This window comes from Phoenix dactylifera, chromosome 1, assembly GCF_009389715.1.
Source record: "Phoenix dactylifera cultivar Barhee BC4 chromosome 1, palm_55x_up_171113_PBpolish2nd_filt_p, whole genome shotgun sequence".
In the NCBI taxonomy this organism is placed as follows: Eukaryota; Viridiplantae; Streptophyta; class Magnoliopsida; order Arecales; family Arecaceae; genus Phoenix; species Phoenix dactylifera.
Window position 1 is genome coordinate 26,487,797 of NC_052392.1, and position 25,075 is coordinate 26,512,871.

The 25,075-nt window shown below is 36.5% G+C and overlaps 1 protein-coding gene and 1 long non-coding RNA gene across 3 annotated transcripts; both read left to right on the forward strand.

Moving 5' to 3' along the window:
* Nucleotides 1–3,220: 3,220 nt before the first annotated feature.
* On the forward strand, nucleotides 3,221–11,818 carry LOC103718469 (ubiquitin-conjugating enzyme E2-17 kDa-like). 2 transcript variants are annotated; one of them, XM_008807312.4, is made up of 5 exons: nucleotides 3,221–3,369; nucleotides 3,736–3,823; nucleotides 7,340–7,467; nucleotides 10,601–10,705; nucleotides 11,404–11,818. In XM_008807312.4, exons 2-5 carry the CDS (start codon nucleotides 3,754–3,756, stop codon nucleotides 11,545–11,547), a joined length of 447 nt encoding a protein of 148 aa, XP_008805534.1. In that variant the 5' UTR covers nucleotides 3,221–3,369; nucleotides 3,736–3,753; the 3' UTR covers nucleotides 11,548–11,818. The 2 variants fall into 2 exon arrangements, with proteins under 2 accessions (XP_008805534.1, XP_008805535.1); XM_008807313.4 differs by having other exon boundaries at nucleotides 3,279–3,390.
* Nucleotides 11,819–13,531: 1,713 nt separating this feature from the next.
* LOC113463487 lies at nucleotides 13,532–22,440 on the forward strand. Its single transcript, XR_003387775.1, has 3 exons — nucleotides 13,532–13,587; nucleotides 17,480–17,482; nucleotides 22,429–22,440. It is a non-coding gene; the product is annotated as an uncharacterized LOC113463487 (long non-coding RNA).
* The last annotated feature ends 2,635 nt before the right edge of the window (nucleotides 22,441–25,075 follow it).

The window sequence follows — 25,075 nt, forward strand, 5'->3', positions numbered from 1 at the left end:
TCAGCTTCAATTAGCACTAGTTGCTATTGCTAAAAATCACATTCAGATAGCTTTACATTCTAACTTGGTTACTCATGTTCTAAATATTGTTGGAGCTTCATGCAAACATCGCAATCAACTTCGAGAAAAATGACTCACCGAAGTTACAAAAGCACTTCAAACTGGTAAATTATCAACTGAAAGAGAGATGAATCAAGAGGCAAGCCTTGCATGTGCTGGTGATACTCATTGGGGATCTCATTATGGTTCACTTGTTAATTTGATTGTCATATTTACTTTGGTAATAGATGTGCTTGATATCATTGTAGAAGATGACTTGAACTCAAAACAAAGAGCAGAAGCATGTGCCTTGTTAGATTCTATACGTACTTATAATTTTATTATTGAGTTTACATCTTATGAAAAATATATTGGGCATCACAAATATATTATCGCAAGCATTACAAGAGAAGGAATAAGATATTGTAAATACCATGACCTTAGTTAACCAAATAATGGCTGCAAACTATGAGAGCTAGCTGATGGAACTCTTGGCTTGCAGAAGTATCTTTTTTTATGATAAACATGGTATAACTATTTCCAGATCTGATGAAAGATGGTTTTCTTGAGGATCATTATTATGATATAGAGTTGAAGAGATTGCAAATTTATATCATTATGTTGTTGATTTATTCATATAGTTACCAGTATATAGCTTCATGAGCTTAACAACCATTTTACAGAAGTGACTACTATGCATTGCATGCTTAAATTTATCCAATTCATTCTCATCCTTTGATAAGTTGATTCAATTGACTCAAACTTATCCAAATGACTATGGTGAATCTTATGGTATTAGACAATATACTTTAGAACCATATCATTGATATGTGGTCTAATATTAATTTCGTAAAACTAAAAGGGATTGGTGAACTTTCTCAAAAGATGGTTGGAAAGAAAAAGGATATTTCTTGGTTTATAGAATTCTTAAGTTAGTATTAATTACTTCTGTTGCAACTGCCACTGTTGAAAGAGCCTTTTCTATGACAAATATTGTTAAAAATTGCAACACGATGGGAAATCAGTGGATGAATGATATATTGATCACATATATTGAGAAAGATATTTCCAAAGCATTGACAATGAAGTCATCATCCGATGATTTTAGAATATGAAAAGTCATCCAGCATAACCATAGCTTGTGCTTTCGTAATCAGAAAATAAATAGTGCATTATTTTAAAGAAAGTGTAAGGATCCATGCGGATGTGTGTTTAATCCTACATCGGTTATTTACTGGGTAGATCTTGGGTACTTATATAGGATCAAAGGACCCAAATAATATCTTTTTGGATGGGTCCTGAGTTATGGCAATTGTTGCCTTAAGTGATGAAGGAATGATATTTAGAACATGCACAACATCAAAGAAATGTTCAGCAGCAACAAAATATAAAACAATTATCATTTGCTCTTTTTTTAATATATCACCTGATTTATCAATTAAAATAGAAAGAAACCGATCTCCTGTAATAATAGCACTAGAGGTTTTAACTGCATTAACATTTGCATTATATTTTTGAATATCCAGGCAGTAAATTTCAGATTCTCATGTGAACTTTGTTGAACAATTCATTTCTTCATTATGTTGTAAGAAACCATAGTAGCTCGATAAAGTTTCCTTAATTTTTCTGAATGTCTATATTCAACATGATCGTAGAAAGCAAGTCCTTATTGCAAAAGAAACCTAACACAATCAAGTGATGCATCCAAATGAGCTTGATAATCAATTCAAGCATGATAATTTTGCTTGTCAAATATTGTTTGGATGTGTTGCCTTGGTCTTAGTAGATCCTTTAATTTTTCTAGAGCTTGATTGTGAGCACTATTAGGGCCTCTAATATAATTTTCAAATTCTTCCTTATTTTACGTAATTTTGAAATCCCCGAGCAACAAAACTAATCCTACCTCCTTGATCTCAATTATCCAGAGTAAAGAGATAATGACAAAAAGAATATGTAGCATCTTCTATTAAACTGTACAACAAGCATGCCTTATATTCATCAAACCAAGCCTGGTTAAATCTCCTCTTACAATCTCCAATGGGCCATTGTGGGAAATCATGGTTACAAGGTTGAAGAGAGGAATATGTGGGTGCAATACAAGGTTAGAAGGAAGATCAATCTCCAAGCAATTTCATTTGAAATTGGATTATGCTCCTTCGCGATCATGCACCTCCAACTTTGTGACTATTCTAAAAGAACTCTCCTTAACCAACAAAAATTCATTCAAATTAAGAAGAAGTTTCCAATATTCCTTTTATTCTTAGATACTAATATATAACTAAACATAAATCCGCAAAGCCTATCTTGACATTTTGCAATTAAATTTTTTTTTTTGAGATTCAAATAACTAATTAATGGTAAACTATTTAACACATGCCAGTTTTTGCTAATTTACTAAACATGTTATTTTTTTTTTACTTCAAATAAATAAATCTTGAGAATTTCTAAAGAATTAATAAAAACATATTTCTTCTATTCATATTGAGATAGAAGTTAGAACCATTAAACCATGAATCATGCAGCACAAATAATAAATATATACAACAACAACATATATAAAAAAAATGACGAATAACAACCTTATAACAGTCAATATAAAGATAAAAAATAAAAAAAAAACAAATACATGCCTTAATTTCTAGTTTATCAGATCAATCTAATGGAATATGTCAGTGGTGCATATATGATCAATCCCATTTCTTTTGCTCCTCTTCAATATTTTCTTATGGGCCTCAATTAAATCATCAAATTAGAACAAGAACATTTCAAAATGCAATAATAGTTTTTTGTCAAAAACAATATATTATCACAATAACATGTTTGATAATTATGAAAAAGGAAGGAAAAATAAAAGATAATCATGTCAATATATCATGAACTTGTAGAGCCGGATTGTTGGATAGGGAGGACTGGATCGCCAGCCTTGAGATGAAGCCTCAAAGGTGAAATCGATTTCAGCGGGAAAAAAAAAAAAAAAGGTGGAGTCGAGAAGAAACCAGGGGAGAAAAGTATTTCTAAAGAAAAGTATTTCGTTTTAAAGAAAAGTATTTTTTTATTACCAAGAAAAAGGAAAGTTTTTTTTTTCTTTTTTGGTGGGTGCGTTGCAGTTTCAGGAACGCGTGAGTCAAGACGCGTCAGATCTGTCCGTCTTCCGACGGCCAAGATGATATCACATCAACGTCGGATTCCACGCGGTGAACTTAAAACTCGGAAATATAAGTAACGGAAGACTTCTGTTTCGAAGGTCCGAAGGGTCGTTTGAAGGGGTCGCAAAAAATATTAAAAAACCCTAGCAGGCGAACCCGTCGTCCCAAATCGTCTTCTTTGCCGGTACGAATATCTTCCAGATTGGTATCGCCTTATCCTAATTTCTCCATTTTGTGGTTCAGTGGGGGCAGATTCGTGGTCTTATTGCTCGTTCTTTTTGTTTCTTGATTTCTTGATGCGGTTTCCTTCCTTTTGTTTCAAATTTATGGGTTCTAGGGTCGATTGTTTTGAATCCGAGTTGATTAAACCTGCTGGTAGGTTTTCTTTGCGGGAAAAATCGGATCTTGACCTGGAAATAGAATTGATGCTTTCGTTTTCTGTAGCTGTGTTTGGAATTATGGATCATGGGATGCTTGGCTTAAGTCTTCGCAGTAGTTGGTCTTTATTTTAGTGCATCATTATGAGTTTGAGGTTTTTGTGGTGGTTTAGGGTTTTGATAAGTTATCGATGGCTACAAGGAGGATTCAGAAGGAGTTGAAGGACTTGCAAAATGATCCTCCCACATCTTGCAGTGCAGGTTTGTTCCTTTTGCAATGTTATATGAATAGCAGTACCTCTGATGTTCAGGTTTCCATATAAATTTCGATATGTCTTTATATATATTATAATTGGGTTTGGGTAGTGGGTACCTGATAGTTAAATTCCAAACCCGTCCCAAACCTTAATGGGTTTTAATTTTAAATTCCAAATCCGTCCTAAACCTGTAGGGTTTTGCTAACAGGTCCTATTAGGGTTCGGGATGGGTCGGATAGTTGAAAAATCCCGCCCAGCTGCCATTCCTAATTGTTGCATAATGCTACACAAGTTGCCTATTTAATTGATAGGCAACTTGGTAAAATATGTAAACTGCATAATGGGAATATAGCGCAGTTAGGAGTGCATTCCAGTATGACTTAGATAATGTTGGTTTTTAAGATGCTAGTTCTAATGGCTTTTCCACTAAGGTAAAGCTAGGGTATCTATTGCTTCTCTTTCTTATTGACCGTTTTTAAGACAAGATTCGAGCTAAGGTAAAAGAGCTAGATCATTTTACTTTCTTGGCATGCATTATTCAATTGCGAAAATGGCCTTTAGTCAAAAAGGGCATTCTGTTGCACGAGGATCCTGCCAATGTGGGGTATAAGGAGGGTCAGATCTTCGCAGTTTTACCCCTGCATGTAGGGAGCTCGTTCCATGTTTCGAACCCTTGATTTTCAAGTCATAATGGAGCAACCTTACCTGTGTACCAAGGCGCATCCTTTAAAAATGGCCTTTCGTCGTATGTGTAAAAATGTGTATCAAGATTAATTCAAAGTTCTTTGGAACTCTATCAAAATTGTTATTTGGAAAAATGTTATTGAAACAAATTTTGGAAGACACATAATGTTGAGGATATGTTTGTTTATTGAGGACCATTGCTTTGGGATCCCAACTGGTGACTCAAGTGGGCATGCCAATGAGCATAGTCTAAATAGTCTGGAAGAAAAGCTGGTGGTTTTTTATGTTTGAATTAACTCGTAAAGTCTCTGGACTTAAAGGGGGTTTATTGTTAAAAGGAGATTCAATGAGGCTTCGTGTTGGGTTCTAGAAAAGGTGCAAAGTGAAAGTGAAATGAGCTGAAATTTGAGTATTGGGAAACCATTTCCTAAAGCATTCTTAGGATGTGATTTCTAGGGCACATGAAATTATGTGAGTGCTTTCTAGTGCCACTTGAACACATTACATGAGTGTCAAATGTTTAGGTGTTTGAAAGAATACAACACCAAACCTTTAAGAAATATGACACAGGAGCACATCTTTGTCTTATAGGTGTGTAATTGCATATGCATGCATGGAATTGTCATCTAATCAGTAAAACTGATAAACCTTTGGTAAATTTGATGCTATAGTTAACAATTTTTAATTATAGAACTGCCAAAAGCAGAAATTAATGGTAATTGTATTTTGATTTAATGATTGAACTTTAAAGGGTCAAGGGATTTTATGTAACGTCCCAATTGTACAATTCTCCAACTCGTTAAGAAACCAAAAACATGGAGTATCTTTGCAACACTAGTGCTTCCTAAATGTTTTGAGTCTTGGATAAACACTGAGAGGTCCATGAACTCCTTAGGAATGAAAATTAACACTATTTATGCAATGCATTAGTCTAAACAGAAAATAAAGTAAAACATCGACAAAATCATCATTGGTTTTTTGATAGGTAGGATTGAGCTTCGATCCTGTCAAATGAAAGTTAGCTTATGTGTGCGTGTGCGTGTGCGTGTGCGTGTGTTTAGAGGAGAGAGAATGCATGTGGGTATGGTATGTGTACATACGTATGTGTGTAGCACATCACACACGAGTGCAACTATGTGTATGCAGCAGACCGTACATGTTCGTGTACACTCATAGCTACATATATTTGAGTGCAATAGGATATTAAGATGATTGAGGGCAATTTCATTGCAATCTAACAACTGCCAGATCAAGATATTTGTGGCTGAAATAATAAAGAGAAGTCCTTTTTTTCTTATCAGAAGGTTTACAAATAAGGCCTGTTTGGTTGCTTGTAGCTGGGAATATGCATAAACAAATTTGCATGCATATAGAATTATTGCATTTTTAACTGAATGGCAGTTGTTTGCTTGTCTATCAGTGCACTTGCAGTAAAAGAAAAATATTCACTTGGCTACATGTGAGAAAGAGATGTCATTCTGAATTGATAATTTAATAATATGAATAATATGTCATTCTAGTATATAATAATCGAGTAAAGCTAGAATACTTTCAAGAGAAATTGTCTTTACCACTTTCAATGCAAAATTAGTGGTAGCCATTTTAAATTGAAAACCCAAAAAAATCACATGCATTGAAGTCTCTTGCGTGTGATCAATTGACAAAATGGACATTTTTAGCTATATTATATAATACTGTGATTTGATTTATTGCCCAAAAGCATCCAAATTAATAGGGTTTTGGTTTGCAGATTTTGAAGATATCTAGATCAATGTCAGCAATTTGGATTTCCAAATTGCATGGGCTGCAATATAGTTTAGCTTGTTAACTATGCTGCCGCTATCCATTTTGTACTCACTTGATGCACCTCCAAAGCACATGATTTTGGTTGTAAGCAGATTATCATTGATTTTGCAATGAAAGTTTCAAGGGCTATTTGCAGTCAAAAGTTGTTTATGTTTAATCTATATGTTCTATAAGATACTAGTACCCCATATTGTTATAATAGTGATACTATTATTGTAAATAATAATTTGAATTGTTATAAGTTATAGTATCTTGATATATTGCTAATACATCAAAGTATTAAATTAATATACTTTAATATAATAATATGTTATTAAAATGAATGGATTATTTTGTATGATCATGGAACATTGTATGTATAGCATTGTGTTGTTGTATTATGATATATTTGTATTACTACAATGTATGATATATATTATAGTTATCTTATGTCAAAGCAGTCTCAAGTGTCATGTAGTATCTGACATGGTGATGTATAAATAAATCCGGACATAAGGACATAGTACACAGGGAATGGCTATTTAGTTTGCAGGGAACTTGTAAATGACAAGAATACCATCATTTATTGCACTAGGTAGTTGTTCATATATGGAGATATTTTTGTCATTTGATGGATGCAATAAATGCTCCTTTCCTTCATCAATTACTTCACCTCAAGATTTTAAATCTCATGGGATGGGACTATCCCGATTTGCCTATGGAACGGGATGTGCTGTCGTCCTTCCCTATCCCGACACTTGGGACAGGGGATGTCCTAAGACGGCCGACTGGGATATTGGAACAATGGCGGGACAGTCCTGTCTCGACACTCAGGTTGATACCCCATCCCGGTGCCTTGCAGGATGTCCCACCGGGATTTGAGACCATGCTCCACTTTCTAGTGCATTGATTTTTATTTTCCCTTAAATATTGCTAGCTATTTGGAAAATGGAAGATGTAAAAGAACTTCATTCATAAATAAGGTTTATTAACAAAATTATCAAATATGCAGCTTTGTCGATAAGTTTTGTTTATTATTATGTTTTTTTAGGCCCTGTTGCTGAGGACATATTCCATTGGCAAGCAACGATCATGGGGCCTGTTGACAGCCCCTTTGCAGGTGGTGTATTTTTAGTGTCAATTCACTTCCCACCAGATTACCCATTCAAGCCACCAAAGGTAAGTCCTTTTCTTTCTCTTCAATGTTTTTCATACGCGCATGTTGTTAAATTTTTGCAACTATGTCATGTCGAGAAACCACTTTCTCAATCAGCCTGAATTTTTGTTAACAATTATATTATTTTCTTGACAATTTTCTGGAAGGTAAAACATTCTTGCAATGCATGTTTAGAAGGAGAAACACTTATGTGCTGAATAACCATTACCTTCAATATGTATTGCATTTAAGTAATCAATTCTTCATGCATGTACATCAAAATTCAGAAGTCTTTAAACTCTACAGATACTATAGTTCGGCAAGTCTCTGGCTTTCTAGAATGGATCTACCGCATGTTCAGTTTCATCTCAGTATGAAGCTTTGTCAACATTTGTTGTTGATAGTATGGGAAACTGAATTCTAAGGGAAAAAAAAAAGAACATATCTGAGGCGTGGACCCAATGGTACCACTTATCTTGCAATCAAGGTATTCTAAAATATTCTTTACCTGAATATAAACATTTATCTTATACTGGAAAAAAAAATTGATCGGACTATGATGTCTATGTATTTTATTTTAGATAAGTTAAAAATTAATAAAATAGAGAATATGTTTCATGGAATATATTAAATTTGTACACAAATAATTAAAATTCTAAATGGAAAGCATGTGCTTATGTAGGCGGGAAGATCTTTTTTTTCTTCCTATTGTTGCTGCCCCTCTGCTTCTTCTTCCTACGATCAGATTAGAGAGTAAGTTATTTGATAAAAAATATAAGTGGGCTACTATGGTCCTGAGAAAGGCTCCTATGTCTTCTTATATGACCTCCCTATCGATTATAAAACAGGAAACTCTTGTTCTATTTTTTTTTCATTAGATTATTGCAAGAAAGTGTTCGTACTTTGTTGGAGGATATGGGGAGTTCATTAGAGTCCGAAATTTTGGGATGCTGAGGTGCTGAGAAGGAAGCCCATTGGCATCTCTTTATGATTAGCTACCAAACAAACTCTTTGTGATCTATCCATTCGTCACACATGCATCTTATATGTCATAAAGATCCAGGTTATTTATGTTATTTTTCTAGTCTATAATAAGTGAAAAAGGCCATATTTATTTTCAAGAAAATTATATGCTTGTATTCTCAGAAAAGAATAAAGGTAAGAAGAGGCGGGCCACTGACTCTATATGCCATTGATCAATGCAAAGCATGACAACTTGTGTAACAGAAGCCATATATGGCTTAGTAGCATTGCTTATAGTTTTTGCGGTTATAAGTTTGTTAATTTGGAATATTCTTTTTCCTGTCTCACCAAACTGCAAATGTATTATGGATTTTTAGTTATCTTTTAATGCAAATATAAAGTGCATATTATATATATATATATATATATATATATATATATATATATATATATATATATATATATATATGAATGTTTTGTTAATATATGACATGTATATAAGCATATATGCATGTAAATTATAAATTATTTTAAAGTTGTTGATTGAATAATCGATTTGTGTGTAGGTCATATCTGAACCCGACTTTAGGTGATCAGTTATCACATCATTGGATTATTGAAATATCTGGTTAAGTTCGTTGAGTACCAAGCATTGACTTAGATGTTTAACCAATGTTCCCTTTGCTGAAGCTGGGATCAGTAGTTCAAATATACTTGCCTGGGTAGACCTGACTAGGGATAGTGACATTTTAAATGCTAGTGAGGCTGTTGGGATTTTTGAGTGTTAATACACAGGATGTTTCGTTCTATGGAAAACTGGGACAGCCCTATCCTATGGTATTTAAAACCTTGAGAAATAGTGAGTGATTTAAGGGAGCTTGCTATGATATAAGAAGTGATCCAAGGTAGATGAATTGTGGATTTTTTTTTTGGAATTCGTGTCATGAGATGCATCTCAATGCTTAAACTATATATGTTTAAAATTTTGAAGAATAAATCATGGGCAGGAAATTGTCGGTCAATGTTATCTGAATATTACTTCTCACCAACATATTTTATGGTAAACATAAAATTAATTCATTGATTAGCTCTGGACCTTGGTTTAAGGATCTGAAGTTAAAATATACTTGCATGGGCAGCCCTGACTAGAACTAGCAACTAGTGGGACCAGGGCGTCCTGATTGTTGGTACACAAGACTTTCTGTTCCACGAAAAACTAGGACAGCCCTGTCCCATGATATTTAAAATCTTGAGAAGTAGCAAGTGATTTCAGGGAGCTTGCTATGATATAAGTAATGATCCAAGGTAGATAAAAATCGTGGATTTCTTCTGGAGCTCATGCCATGAGATGCATTTCAATGCTTAAACTATATATGTTTAAAAATTTTGAAGAATAAAACATGGGCAGGAAGTTACCAGTCAAGGTTATCAGCATATCACCAACATATTTTTCAGTAAACATAAAATTGATTCATTAATTAATCTATAAATCTGTTGTTCTTAATTTCTTTCTGTTATATATTTCTGCATTGAACATATATAGCTTGTAATTACAAAGTCAACAAATATCTATGTGTTTATTCTTTATCTTTAATGACATCGTTGGAGCAAAAAAAGCTTGCATTCAAGAGGAAATTCTATTTTATTTTTTTTGCCTACAAGGAAAATATCTACCTAGCCTTTTTCTGGTTGTGTCATTTACTATGTTAAACATCCGTGATATGCGGTCTGAGAGATAAATATTCCTGCATGTTTGGTTTGTTAGTGCCCTATGTTTTTCAAGTTTGGAATCCCTCTCTACCTTCAGACGGATATAAAGAAAATTGATAATGGTTCCTTAATAAATGTCAAACAATTAAAAAATGTCATTAAAGAGCATGTCTGCTGATGCTGAGCCTTACCATTTCTTCTCTTCCTGGGTGAATTATTAAATTCTCCAACAATTAAAAATATGTTGTAAGTTATCTTTGTCCCACTGTCTGGTAAATGAATCTGGCAGAGGGCTCTTTTAGAATGTAGTGTTTGGAGAACAGAAATGGGGCCACCAATTCACTGTCAATATTTGCCAGTAAATTATAGTTCTATGAGGAAGAGTTGCATACACCTGTTTTATGCTGATTGTGTACAGTTAACTCTTATATTATTGCAACACTGCCTCATCTGTTAATCTGCAAAGTATCAATTTATCATCAGGTGTCATTCCGCACCAAGGTTTTTCATCCCAATATCAACAGCAATGGTAGCATCTGCCTTGATATTCTCAAGGAACAGTGGAGCCCTGCACTGACAATATCCAAGGTGAATTGATTTCTTTTATCACTCTTTCTTTTTTTTTGAATGGACTTTTTTCTAAGTTCAATGTAATCTAGAAAGTCTATTCCATGGGAGAGAGTTTTACTTTTGAAAGTTGGTCAATATTTGTTTGAAAAGGATCTTTCTTATTTTTCTATCCAGTGGTTATGCATTCGTCAGCAGCCATTCTGGAGTAGAATTATTTTGCTGGATTTCTAGACCTTTCATTTCTTTTTTATTGCTCCTCTTTTAATTTCTGGACCAAGATAAATGTCGGAGCCATAGGTGATTCTCCTTGGAGTAGCAGTAGTAGTTTTGATAATATAAGATGTGTACAAGTAAGATAAATTTATCATCTTATAATCATTTAGCATTTTTTCAACTATTTGAGGTTGGCTTTACGGATCCTTATTCGCCAAGTATTCCTATCTAGAGCCACCTTTAATGTTATTCCAAGTTAAAGTTGTTGATGGAAATCCATGAAGACTTGATTGGATGTAGATGACCCGTGAGACTTCGGTTGGCTGGGCTTTGGACAAGAAATAGTGGATGGTAGTTTTGTAAAATAGTGGAATTTTATCGATTTACTAGTTTTATGTTTATGCAGTATTTTCTGATTCTTCCCATGTTCCATCTTTTTCTTTTTTGTGGTAAAATTCCTGTCTTCTATTTTGGATTTATACATAAATGCAATAAAACTGCAGGTGCTGTTATCTATTTGCTCACTTCTGACGGACCCTAACCCCGATGATCCACTGGTACCAGAGATTGCTCACATGTACAAGACTGACAGAGCCAAGTATGAGGCAACTGCCCGCTCTTGGACACAAAAATATGCCATGAGTTAGAAGCCTGGGTCCAGTGCTTCCATGTTACCTTTTATCAGCAAATAAATAGCATAAGTAGTTTTTTAATGGGGTCGATGACTTTCTTCAGGTTTTTCAGTTATCGGTGAATTGCTTGGGTGACAGCTCTATGTCTTTGTAGTGGATTTGAATACAGATATCTAATATACCTGACAGCTCTATGTTTTTGTAGTGGATTTGAATATTGATATCTAGTATTGTGATACATTGTCTGCTACTTGTTGAAGGGCACAATGTGCAATTCTCTTGTTAATTTGGATGTGTTAATTTTTTCTAAGCTGCTTGTCGTGGTCCGACATCGGCTGACAAGCTGTGCTGCATAAACCTGGGCTAATCGTCCACCTAATAGCTTAAGCTTTTGGGGATGCAGTAGCGCTGTTTTTGTAATATTTTTGTTTTCTATTCTTTGAGGCAACAATATGCATTGAGTTGAAAGGCTCATTCCAGTTACAAGGGTTTCACGTTACTGAACGCCTCTCACTCCTAACCTTCTGAATACAAGCTTCACTCCTCTTAAATCCTTCTCCTGCACCAGAGCCAGCCAGGATTTCAGCATCATCCTTTTTTAACCTTCCCGAAAGGCTTTAATTTCTTTGATTTCATTCTAACCAGATTTTCTAAGGCAGCTGCAGCAATCACGCCCCCAGCGTTTCCTCCAAGTCCTCCTCACATTTTCTTTCTGCGTTAGCCAAAGATGTTAGTACGAGGTCCTCTCTGCATGGAATAAAAAAAGATGACCGACTACTTCCTCTTCCACCCCACACAAAAACGCAATCAGAAGGCCCGTTTCCAATGCTTCTCCTCAGGTTCAGGTCATTTAGCAACCTGTGACGATGAGGGAAATCATGACAATATTGTTTGGGATATAGCTTGTTTTGGGAGACTTCTCGCTTTTGCGGATAGCCGTCTTCTGAGCTACTGTTATCAGACGAAATTGTCTTTGCCTTTTTTATTGTTTGTTTTTTTTTTTTTTTTACAACGGCGGCTCACACCCTACGCGTGTGAATATGGCCAACAAAATTTCTGAAAGCAACAAAACAAAAGGAGACTCCGGCACTATGTCGTCCCCCCTCCAAACAAAGTTTCCAGAATGGTGAGCCGCATAGGAAGCGACCCAATCAGCTGCACAGTTCGCTTCCCTGTAGACATGTGTAGCCTGATGGGTGCCACACGCCTGCAGGAGTCTGCGAATATCCAAAAGCAGCGGCTTGCCCTCACCTGCACGACCCCGACCCCTGATCCAGTCAATCACAGTGGCCAAGTCGCCCTCAAGGATGATCTGGTCTGCACCAAGTGTTCGTCTCGCATAGGATATGCCATCCCAGGTGGCTCGGAGCTCAGCACACACCATCGACGAGTCGAAGATCTGCTGGCCTTCCGTCGCCACTAGTCTGGAATCATGATCTCGAATGACGAAGCCAACACCTCCGCCTCTCCCATCAGCAACCATACTGCCATCGAAATTCACCTTCAGGAAGCCAAGGGGTGGGGGCACTTAGGATACAGTGTGATTCATGTTTGATGTCATTAAGAGTTGGTGCTTTGGGCCCTTTTTTCCGCTGGCGAAAGAAAAGAAATGGTGCTTTTAGAGTCCGAAATTTGAGATTGCCGGTACTCATCTTGATCTTAATAGATATCCATGTCTGATGGCAAGTTTCTCCCGTAACCAATTGAACCCTGAAGACGGATGGCCAATTAAGGAGCAAGCGGGTGCCCTCATATATACATATATATACATATATATATATATATATATATATATATATATATATATATATATATATATATATATATATATATATATATATATATATAAATATATATAAAGCATAAACGAGAAGAATACTAGACAAACAAATCAAACTAGAAATAGCATTACGTTCATGTATTACTTCCATACCAAGGTTAGTATGAGTGATGATATCAACCCAAGTATTGATAACATGATCTTGATAGTCAGCTACAAATTGGTTGAAATTGAAACCATTTAGGTTGAAAGTCATAGTACTAATACCTAAAGCAGTGAATCAGATACCTATTATAGGCCAAGCAGCCAAGAAAAAATATAAGAAATACAAATTGTTGAAACTAGCATATTGAAAGATCAATTGGCCAAAATAACAATGAACAGTTATGATATTATAAGTTTCTTCCCCTTAGAAAAATTAGGTGTTATCATAGTATTAGCTAAGTTCACGAGCTTAAAATAAGTAGACTCGATCTACTGACATCCCCTATAAAGTAAACCACGACCTCGTCTCTATGACTAATTTTACTATAGAGGCGAACGATAGTTACAACTTTCAGCGGGCCGTATCAAGTACATCTCATGACATTTGCTGAATCAACCAGCCGTGCGTGTGTGTATATATTTATGCCAGAAAACGATCTCAAGGACAAAAACAAAAATTTAAAAAAGAAGAATTTATAGACGCCATCTCTGGAAGCGACATGAAAATCTAGAGTCGGAAAGAAGGCAATGAAGAGCCAGGGGAGCCACCAATGGCAACGAGCGTCCTCCCCAGCATCCTTCTGAATCCTCTGCACCAGAATTCGAATTTCCCTCATGAAGCACAATTGTTGATTATTAGATGCTCGAGGCAAGGCATGGCTCCATCCTCCACCCGTTCTAATTAATAAATCAACAAACCGAGTTCCAAGAAGTGCGGATGAGTTCCAAGAATGCCCATATGTCATCATGAGCCACTAAAATATATCTCATCGATCTCTCCAATTCTCAGCGTTTGTTCTTCCATCACTTGTTCATTCGTTTCCACCATGTCAACTCTCCACAAGGCCCATAATATCCATCCTTCCATGGGACTTTAGGAGGTCCCTGGCACTATAAGTTTGCGATACAAATATCGAACTTCTGACATCTGAAGTGGCTCCGAATCGTGTGGCTGTTGTAGTCTTCGTTAGCAAGTGTAGTTTTACCTACGCCGCGCCCATGCCCGCAATGGAGATTACTGCACGTCGTGGTACGTACATCTGGGTCCGTGAGCTGCCTCTTCAAGGCCTCAACATCTTCCTCAAAGCCTACCACGTCCACCTCCAGCTCGTACCTGTCGCCACAATGAGTTATTCTAGCAAGTGTCTCCTGATATGCTGATATTGCACTAAAGCTTCTTTATATTAAGGTTAATGTTGGTGAAAGCTGGGATTGTGGGGTCAAGAAAAGTATGGGTTCGCTGCACTACAATGATTTTTTCTTTTTTTTTTTCCCCAGTGATTCTAGAAGCACTAGCCACTTAATTTGACGTAATGGTGCAAGCAATGCATGAAAAAAAAATAAAAAGGTGTTTAAGAATTATTTAGGTAGAATACTTGAATCATAAGTCCAAAAAAGGCTTAAGATTTTTTCCCTGAAAAACTAGTGTTTATTCAATCACTTTGGTTGCAATTCTCTGTGCAACTTTGTTGACTTCATCAAAACACAAGAATCTTCTCTTCGTTTCACTTCTTATGAAGTCATTTCCGATTCCTTTTCTTTCATTCACTCATCAACAAAGCAGAGCCAGAGCATAACTTTTTATTGTTTTTTTTACTTGCACCAATTTTAATCGTTTTTACTCTCCCTTTTTCTTTTACTTTGCATGCACCACCAATCTTATTATGCGAACATGTTTTTCAATCAAAATCTGCAAAAAATCAACAAAGAAGTCGAGTAAAATTGAGCAAGCAAGCAACCAAAATGCCATCTTCCAGTGAGGGTCTTGCTAGAAGAACTCACGGACGATGCGACGTCTTCGATATTAAACTGGGATCTGTTGCCCGAAATGCCTTCAAGCCTTCCGTTTATCTTCTGGATCTGAGTTCCTACCTTGTGCAGGGTAAGGATCTGGCAAGGACCGATGCAGCCCACACCCAGCGACCATTGCAGCTCTACTTTGAGGAGGAAGGCATCAAGGACGTCTTCAGCATCATATATGTTAGGCTATTAATGAGAAAATAGGCTGCAAAATGACCCACTTGAAAGGGTGCTTCTTAGAAGAGGTGTGTCTCTTCAAAAGAGTTGCATCAAAAGAGATGCATCTGTGATTTATTCATTTGAATGGATGCATCTTTTCATTGCATCTTTGTATGGATACATCTTTTCATTTAAAAGATATGACTATTAGCATGAAATACATGACTATTCATAGGGATGTGTCTATTCATTTGAATAGAAAAGATATGTCTCTTCGCTTAGTGTCCGTTCTGAAAGGTCACCATGAACTCTATAAATAGAGCCTTCCTCCAACCATTCTAAACACCGAATTTTTCCAATTCATCCAGTTCTCTCATTCTAGAGTTTTTAGAGAGCATTAGTGAGTTCGTTCAAAGAGAGTACAAAAACTCAGTTTTTGATTCGCCGTACAAACAAATTGGTGTGCTCCTTTTGTTTGTGAAGATCATTGTATCTTGGAAGGCAGATGCTCAAGAGATCCAAAACACCTGTGTGGAGGGTAAAATCTGTCTTAAGGGCATAATGTCAAACACTAGCCTTGATCTTACATAGTTAAATCTTCATTTGAGGTCAGATTTATTTATTCATCTATTTATTATTCAATTTATTTTACAAATTCACAATACATACAGCCAACAATATATAGGCCACGTCTCGGATCTGGCCGGCTCACCCATATACGAAGCAGTTCATTCTTCTCCTCCCTCCGTTTTTGGTCAGCACTCTTGAGGAATGCCTGTATGAATTGAAACTTGTCATGCAATTATAAGCTTATCTGGTCCTCCACTCCCAGGAGCAAGGTGGCTTTCCGGGTTGCGAGCTCGTCCAGCTTCCCAAGCAGCAGGCTGACGGCGGACTCAGCCATCTCTCTCTCTCTCTCCCTCTTTCTACTACATGCAGGACTCGGATTAGTCTTCTTCACTCGGCTGGTTGTTCAAATTTAAAGCCTCTCGAGCAGCCCACCAACACCACAAGAGCATCTAGTACTGATATCACCCTTTCTCTTCTGCACGAAGCACCAGAGCTTTTCTCGTCTCTACCAGGTGCAATTTGCCAGATGGAGTAAAAAAGCTGAAAAAAGCGAGGACTGGGCCGGGCTGGAAGGGGTAGCAGTGGGTAAGGCAATTTGGTCGAGAGCCGGCGGCAAAATAAATTTTGCAACGGTTGGTACTCTCCCCACTGCCAAAGGTGTGCATGGTCTGGCTTTCCTTTCCCAAACTCATATGTTCAAAAATCTTCGAAGCTTTCAGAACAATTAATACCGGCTCCACTAAAAAAAGTATGCTTCAGATTATCACCTTCAAGATATTAATACGACGCCACCGATGTGCATATTAATAACAAGAGGCCTATTTCAACCCAATATCTTATTCCAAAAAAATTGTTGGAAGGTCTTATTTAAACTTCTTAATTTCTAACTATCTGAGATCTTCGGAATATATAGAACCTGTTTCGCTCACAAAAATAATTTTTAAAATATTTTTTTTGAAAAGCTGATTTCTAAAAAAATATTTTTTTCATATTTGATTAGTTACGAAAAAGTGACATTTCGGAGAGTAGCTTATATTTGATTGGGCATCTACTTTTTCAAAAAAGTTATGTAAAATATTTGTTATGCTCTTAATAAAAAAAAAGATCTTCCACCATTCTATCTAAAAGTTTAAAGGTACTTTTAGAAAAAAACAATTGTCCTAATTTTCAGCTAGTAGAAATTGGACTTTTTCATGTCCTACTTAGATTTTTCTTTTCCAAATATTATTTTTATGTAAAAGCTACTTTTTTAATCTCTTTTCTCCCAAAACTCCAATCAAATATAAGATATTTCTCTTTTTTTTTTTTATTGATTCTACTTTCCCTCCTCCTCTTACGTGAACCAAATAAGTCTATAGCCGATGTGAAACTAAAAAATTTGCCCGTACATGCTCTCCAACAAAATCTATTGGGAACTTGCAGAATAGAGGAAAGGAAGTGAGAGAGAGAAGGATGTAGGCTTCAAAACATGGATGTTTGTTGTGTACAACATGTTGATTGGGACAATCTTCTTGAGCATAGGCAAATATGTTTTGTGCCGAGAGTGTGGTCTCACAACCTGTAAAAATAAATAACCACTAAAAATAAATCCTCTGCAGCTATATACAATTCAATTGGGTTGTTCACAGACACTTTTACAGTGGAGTTGAGGTCAAGCAAGATAATTGTATATTTTCATCTAGCAGACAGGGTCCATTTTGTTGAAGTATGGCTTTTCATTTTATGGCATCTGGCACTTGTTACTTCAAAGAGATACAGTTTCGAGAGGCCTCACCCAAATGTTGATACGCATTGCAGGACCCGTTTGGCACCAATTCTAATCAACAATGACCCGATCTGAAAGATTTTTCTCAACCCACTTAACTCGGGTCTCTCAAAAAAATTAGAAGAAGAAGGAAGAAATTTCGAAAATAAGGCATAAGTCCGTTTTTCTTTTATCGATGATTAAAAAAATAAGGTACATGGCCTCTATTTATACTGGCGAGGTCCGTCCTTATACAATTTAGTTCGGATTTTTCTTTCTAATCCTAATAAGATTCTAAAATAGGCATTACTAGTAGAAATCTTTTAGAAAAAGCTAAAATTTTTGAGGAGGAAGACTTCAACTTCTACATCAACCCCGCCTGCTGTCACTCTGCCTGATTCTTCTCGAATAAAGAACTACATTCAGTCAAAGTCTTATCCAAAAAAAAAAATTTTTGATTTGATCGGCCTGTTTCAAATCCCAAACGATGGAATTTGAGCTCAATCATTAGAGGCGCCAGCCCCTAAAGTGTGTGGCGTCACGTTATAGATTTCCAAAAACTGTCCGATTTAAAAAAAAAAAAAGATTATCTCAATCAGATATCATATGACCAAGTTATGGCCTTTGAAAGTTTAACCTGTGATCAGCTTTCAAATATGGAGGATCTTGCTCCTGAATCCTGTCCAGCCATATTCGTAGCGACCAAAATAGTTCACATCGAACTGGGGATCTTACTAGATCAAACAAATCTAAAAATAAGTTTATTGTTTAGAGTGCAACAATCTTAGAAACAAATTACAATAAGTTAACATAGATTTTAATAGGAAAGGACCCTACTTGTGTCTCTTACTTATCTTCTAAAATTTTAAAAAAAAAATGATGACAGCTCTTTTCTCTTTTCTTAATTAAAAGAATCCCATAAGGAAATATCTATTATATGACTTATAGAAAATGATAAAAAGTTTTTTCTGTTCTGTTTCCTTTGGTATCTGATTTGGCTAAGAGTATGGTCTATTCACAAAGTTGAGAGAAACTTGATGGCATACAGTTTTGTAGTCGAAGTACTGCATGCTAATCCAGTAGCAAGAGGAAATGACTTTGGTTTAATTTAAAGGATAGTGCATATTGATGTTAAATCTGGTTCATATGCAAGTAGTTGGAACACCAAATATATCATTTAGAATACAAGATTCAATGACAAGCTCCCACTAGATGAGTTCATGTCCAAAGTGAAATAGCTTTCTTAAAGTGAGTCCACATATCAGATGTTTTTATTTAGTCATGGTAGTCCAAACTTGGATTCTAATTGGTCCTAAGTTAAAGGCCTATCAATTTGAAACGATATGATAAAAAATGACATCAGAAGCTGGTCGTATAAAAATGACTAGGTGGAGAAAAGTTATTTTCTTACTGTTGTGGTTCAAATTTGGCCCGAGGGTGTCCACGCCGTAGAAGTCGAGGAAGCTGCCGGAATGTTGAGGAAGAGGGTGAGCCACCTCCCGCACGATGGCGTACCTGCACAAAGCCTCACCGGTGGTTCCGATGAGGTTCCTCGGATGCTCAAGTTAGAGAGCCCTCCGACGCTCAAGTTAGAGTAGATCTCATTTGGTCCAAAAAGTTCCTTAGGCGTTACCTGATGGGGCTATTTATAGTCCCCATAGAGGTACCCAGGTGGCGGAGGTATGGCCTGTCCTCATCATGAGAGGAGATAGCTTTTAGCCAGATGGCGCGCAACTAGAGCTTGCTTAAGGCACACGGCATAGGCCGTTCTTATGAACGGTAAGGCATTGGTAGATATGGCAGGGCATGGCTGGGGAAGCAGGGTATGGTCCCTGGTTGATATGTCGTGGCATGGCCAGCAAACAAAGCATGGTGCGGTGAGGCTGCTGCAAGGCATGGCCGCAGCATGTGGACGATGAGGTCGGCCTTCTGAGCTCTACCTTCTGAGGTCGGCTTGGTCATAATTGGATGACTTCATGCCGAAAATAGGACGATCTTTTTTGCCTCTCATCACTTATTTTAGCCCAAGCTTGAGCTTAAAATAGATTTTTATGCGACATAAGCACCATCATGTTAGGGGTGGCAATGAGTTCGATTGAGTTTTGGTCAAGTAAGGATAATAACGTGCAAAATCTTGAGCTGTGCTTTTATGTGGCATGAGAACTGTTATCTCAAGCCACTAGTAACAGAGAACATGTTGTATCCTTCATGCAAAAGGATGATTAGCCTATCTTTGTGCGAATCCCCCATTAGTCGGTCACCTACCGCACATATCTTAAAGCACTCCAAACTCTATTATTCATCTACTTGCGCAACTCTCAAAGCAAGATTGGATGATCTAATGGTGGATTCTTGCCCAAAAAAAAAAGCGAATCATTCATTTATGTGAAGGATACAACCCAAGTCCCCAGTAACATTAGGACATGTTAGGTTATGGCCGGGTCGAAAAGGGACAATAATATATAAAACCTTTAACCTATACTTAACATCGGGTTAAGTGTCCTCGATCCATCGCAACCAGCAGGCGAAATATAATACAAGAGCTAGCCAAAAATAAAACTAAAAAAGGTATAATAGAGGAGCTAATCTCCATCTTTTCTATTCTATATGTAAAACCAAGTCTTGAAGGCCTGAGATTTACAGGTATCGAACCCGGCCCTATTGCTCATGGCAAAAGGTAATAGTATCCCACTAAGCTCTTATTAATATATATATATATATATATATATATATATATATATATATATATATATATATATATATATATATATATATCATATCTCAAACCAATAATATAAATATTATTTCTCATTCAATTTACAGTTTAGAAATATCTTCCCCTCTCATTTCCTTTTCTCCCCACAAATTACTCCCGCATTCTTCTGTGTCATCCTGGGAACGGAACCTGATTACTTCTCTCATTGGACCAAGTCACGAAGGATGCACACAAATAAGAAATGAGAAATTTAAAGTAAGTGCCCTGGTTTTTTTTTTCAATAATATGTTTGATAAGTTTTTTAGCAGGTGTACCAAATGATCCAAAATCAAATTTCCCTCTAACTAGGATTTAAAAGGTTTGGGGTGAAAATTTACTACATTAAAACCGGCTGGCGTGCCTAACACACGGTCATTTTTGTCTGCATCGAACATTCTCCCAGCGGAGTGAGGGCTGCGCTATGGAGAGGTGGGCTTGTCTCTTCCTCCTTTCTTTTCCTATTTCAAAGTAAAAAAATTTACTACATGACTAAAAAAAAATCACTTTTCTCCGTAATTGCATCACTTCTTCGTAGAGATACAAATGTTATCCCCTTTTCACTTCTCAAATAGATTTTAGCTTCTATTTTGTTTTCCATCACCCTCGGTGCTTCAATCACTCCGTCATACAAATTTAAGTTACATTTTGGATTTTATAATTTTTACCTTGCATGCCACGTATAAATTATAAACATGTAATAAATGAATAAATGGATAAAACTATGAAGACAATTTCAACAGCACAAAGTTTATATTTAAATAACCAGAAAACCAAATTATATAATAAAATTATGTTTTTGATTTATGGCTACTTTATGTTGAAGATTTCTTGATATGAAACGCAAATAGGTGACTCTTTTATCATTCCTTTTGGTATATGATTAGGTTGTCCAAACTTCAGAAAGGCAAAACAATGAGCTCCAATGTTACCCGTGGACCATTGGTGGTTCCATCCTCGGGCAAAGATGGGGTAGTTTTCTAGAGATACACAGAACCCCAGGCCATGTTGAGACCTGTGCCTACCTTCCCCTCGGCCTCATATTGCCATCGGTCAAAAGAAAAGCTACAAATATTTTATAACCATGCAAAACACCACCCTCCTAATCATCACATTCACCTATATAACAAACACCATCTTTTGGCTCTTGTTCTCCCTCTGCACATTGTCGCATCAAACAGGTACCAGGACATGTACCCAAGGCCTGACCTAACCACTCTTCCCCATGAATAAAGCCATGCTCCTACCAATGTTGTTAAAATATTAGATTCCCTTTGACAAGGCCAAGGAGGGGATGTTCCATCTTACATCCATATTTAATCTGACCACTTTAATGCAGAGGAGGATGAAGCACATGAATGGTGCTAATCCACGTCTCTTTAGAATAAAATATTTAGTTGGATCAGATCTACTACTAGTTTTCAACTCATGCATGTATCTATGGTTAGATTGGTTCACTAGTGAGTAGGGCATGGCTTGCCTGCACTAGTGACCAACTTTACCATAAATATAGTGTGACAAGGGGGCTATGGGCATGTCAACCATCTGACCATCATAAATGGCCTAAAGAGTTGGGAAGACATACATGTGACCCCTCTTGGAGAGGTCATGCTAAGGGCATGGAAGTAACTCACATGCTTAGTGGCATGGATACATAAATGCACTCTCCTGCCTTGCGTCCATCTTTCACTAGACTTGTGTTTGAGCCTTTTAGGGAATGAGACAACACAACTATTAGAAAAACAAGTGTTCATATCAAGTTGGCAAACTTATAGTTTTCTTAAAATGTTGCTGGTGGATTTATTGGAGGATACGTGTCCGTCACCTCTGGCTCTTAGCTTTTATAAAACACCCTACGTACCTTATGGTGTGTCTGAGACCGTATAGGAGCACACGTCTCTTAGCTTTTATAACACCCCATGTACCTTATGGTGTACCTTATGCTCCTATTAAGTGACCCGGTTCTCATCTCCAACTTTTTCCTCGTCTCTTAAAAGGATAACAGGAGGTCTGCTGACCTTTGGACAGTGGCATAAATAGTCTTTCGGTGGAGCCCCAAACCTAACATCATATTCTTGTGCACTTATGGATGGAAGTGTAAGTTTATATTTGTAATTCTGGAATTAATGTCATTTTCTGAAGGGGGTAATGTCCTTCAAGCAAGGGATAGCTACAAAGGGGGTGTGCAAGGAAAAATAGATGATGATGCAGAAGATTTGCACTGCAATAATTTTAGTAGCTTTGGAGCTTCGGATCTCATCCTAGAATAGGATGCTACAATAATTTTACAAGATGAATAAAGGTTGGCTTGAAAGTTCTAGGGCACGCACAATCCCTCCAATATATCTCACACCCTATCCTCGCATTCTTTTTTAGAATCAGCAAAACGTAATAGAGTTAATTAATCATGGATTTGTTTCTGGCACACATATCTCGATAACTTGGATTTACAAGGCATTCAATCATGAATATAATTTGCGTATCTCAGTTGGAGTGACTTGGCAAGTCTTTTAATCTCTAGCTATCCAATCTTAAAATTGTCTTCATTTGCTTACGCTACATGTAGCTCACATCAGATTATCTCTAATAAAATTCTTACTCTAGTCATCTTATTCGACCGACATCGAATTGTTTAACCATAACCAGCCTATGTCCAAATGAGTTGCTAAAATATTAGCATCTGTAATATATTATAAATATATTAAAGATCAAGAAAAATGGGACATTGGGAATTGGGTGTTTTTTAAACCATCACAGAAGCAGGATTCCATGCAAGTGATCAGCAATGACAAAATAATCTTTCAGATAAATTATAAATTGAAGATGTGATAAAAAAGCACAAAAAAATATCCCTTTTTTTTAGCAAAAATAAAGGTTCCACAGGTCAAGATCAACATCAAGCAATCAGAATATCAGATGCTTTCTTACCACAAGGGAAAAAAAATATCAAGCAGATGCTTAAAGCAACACCTGCCTGCTCTTTCCATCAACTTTCCCACAGTCCGTCACGTGCATCTCACATGCGTTAGCATCTTTTTCTTCTTCATAAGGAGATAAAGCTAATCGCGAATTCCTCGCCGAGGAATAAAGGCGAGGCCGTGCTTTTCTCTCCAACAGTGCTTGGAATCCGTTAAAGCGCGGTTTGCTGCTGCGGCAGCAGCGGCTTCGCGTGCCACAAAAGCTGGATGGTGGGCCTGGCGGGGCCCACTTCCTCTTCTTACATTCCTAAAATACCCCCACCATTCCGCAATAATTACCCCTCTGATGACAGCATGGCCATTGGTGGGCCCTACTCCTTTGTCGCGAAGACGAAGCCGGAACGAAGCATCCCGGGACCTACACCTCCCTCCGGCCCGAGATGAAATAATAAAAAAATTCAAGTAATGTTCGGGGGCAGTTGGGACAGCAAAGGGCCAAGTGGTACGGCATTGAGCGGCCTCACCGAACTAATCGCCGCCACCAGCTGGCCAAAAGGATCGAGATAAAGATGAACGGTCTTGATCTCATTTGATTATCGTAGTTTATTATTTATAAAAAAATTTGTAAATATTTTTCTAAATATCAAATTTTGTATAAATATCCTTCTAAAATTAATATTTACATGTATACCCTCTTAAAACACTTGTTTTACTGTTCTATTTTTTTCTTTAATCCCTATTTTTGCATATGTACTCTTTAAAAAATTAACAATTTCAAATTAGACTAAAATATCTTTAATAGTTAGGCGTGGAAAAAAAATTTATAAGATGGTGGTGATAGAGGTACAAAAAAATAATTTCAAAATTTTATTTATTTTTAATTAAAATAAATAAGATTTTTATTAATGGTGTTAAAAGAACTGTTATAATAGAGGCATTTATGCAAAAATAGTATTTTATGAGAGTATAAAAATAAATATAAAGTTTAAAAGGATATTCACGCAAATTTGAATTTTTAGATGGATATTCATAAAAGAAATCTTATTTTATGTAAGTCAAATCAATTTTTTTTTATGTTAGAAGTTAGAATATTATTATGTGCATGGTTAGCTCCCGGTGCAAGAGCCAAACATCGCATGGACAAAGGGTGGCAATAGAGTTTTGGCCACAAATACACGTTATGGTAAAGAATTGTTTGTTAAGAAGAGCACACAATGCATAAAGCCAAGAGAAGCATAAAAGAGATATATAGGATAGTACAATAAGTTCCAATGTTTGAACACCTTTGGTTGAGTCTAGACACCTCATGAATGTAGGTTATGCCAAGTTATGTTTGCAAATGAAATCATCGATATCTAATGTTAGATTAGGACAGGTTTGAATCTTAACAATGTAGTCGACTCTCATAATTAACTTTTTTTTTTCTTTTTAATTCCTTATGGGCTGCTAATAGTACATTAAGAGTGCAAAACATCATCAACTATACATTACCAAGGCTTTTCTGTAAGCTTTGACTCAATCTGCACGACAGCCTGTGCTCTAGCCTATGTGGAGTGGGGTAAGTATAGGGTAACGGGCGTGTCATCCTACGATGTTTTAAATCTAGCTTTATTCTA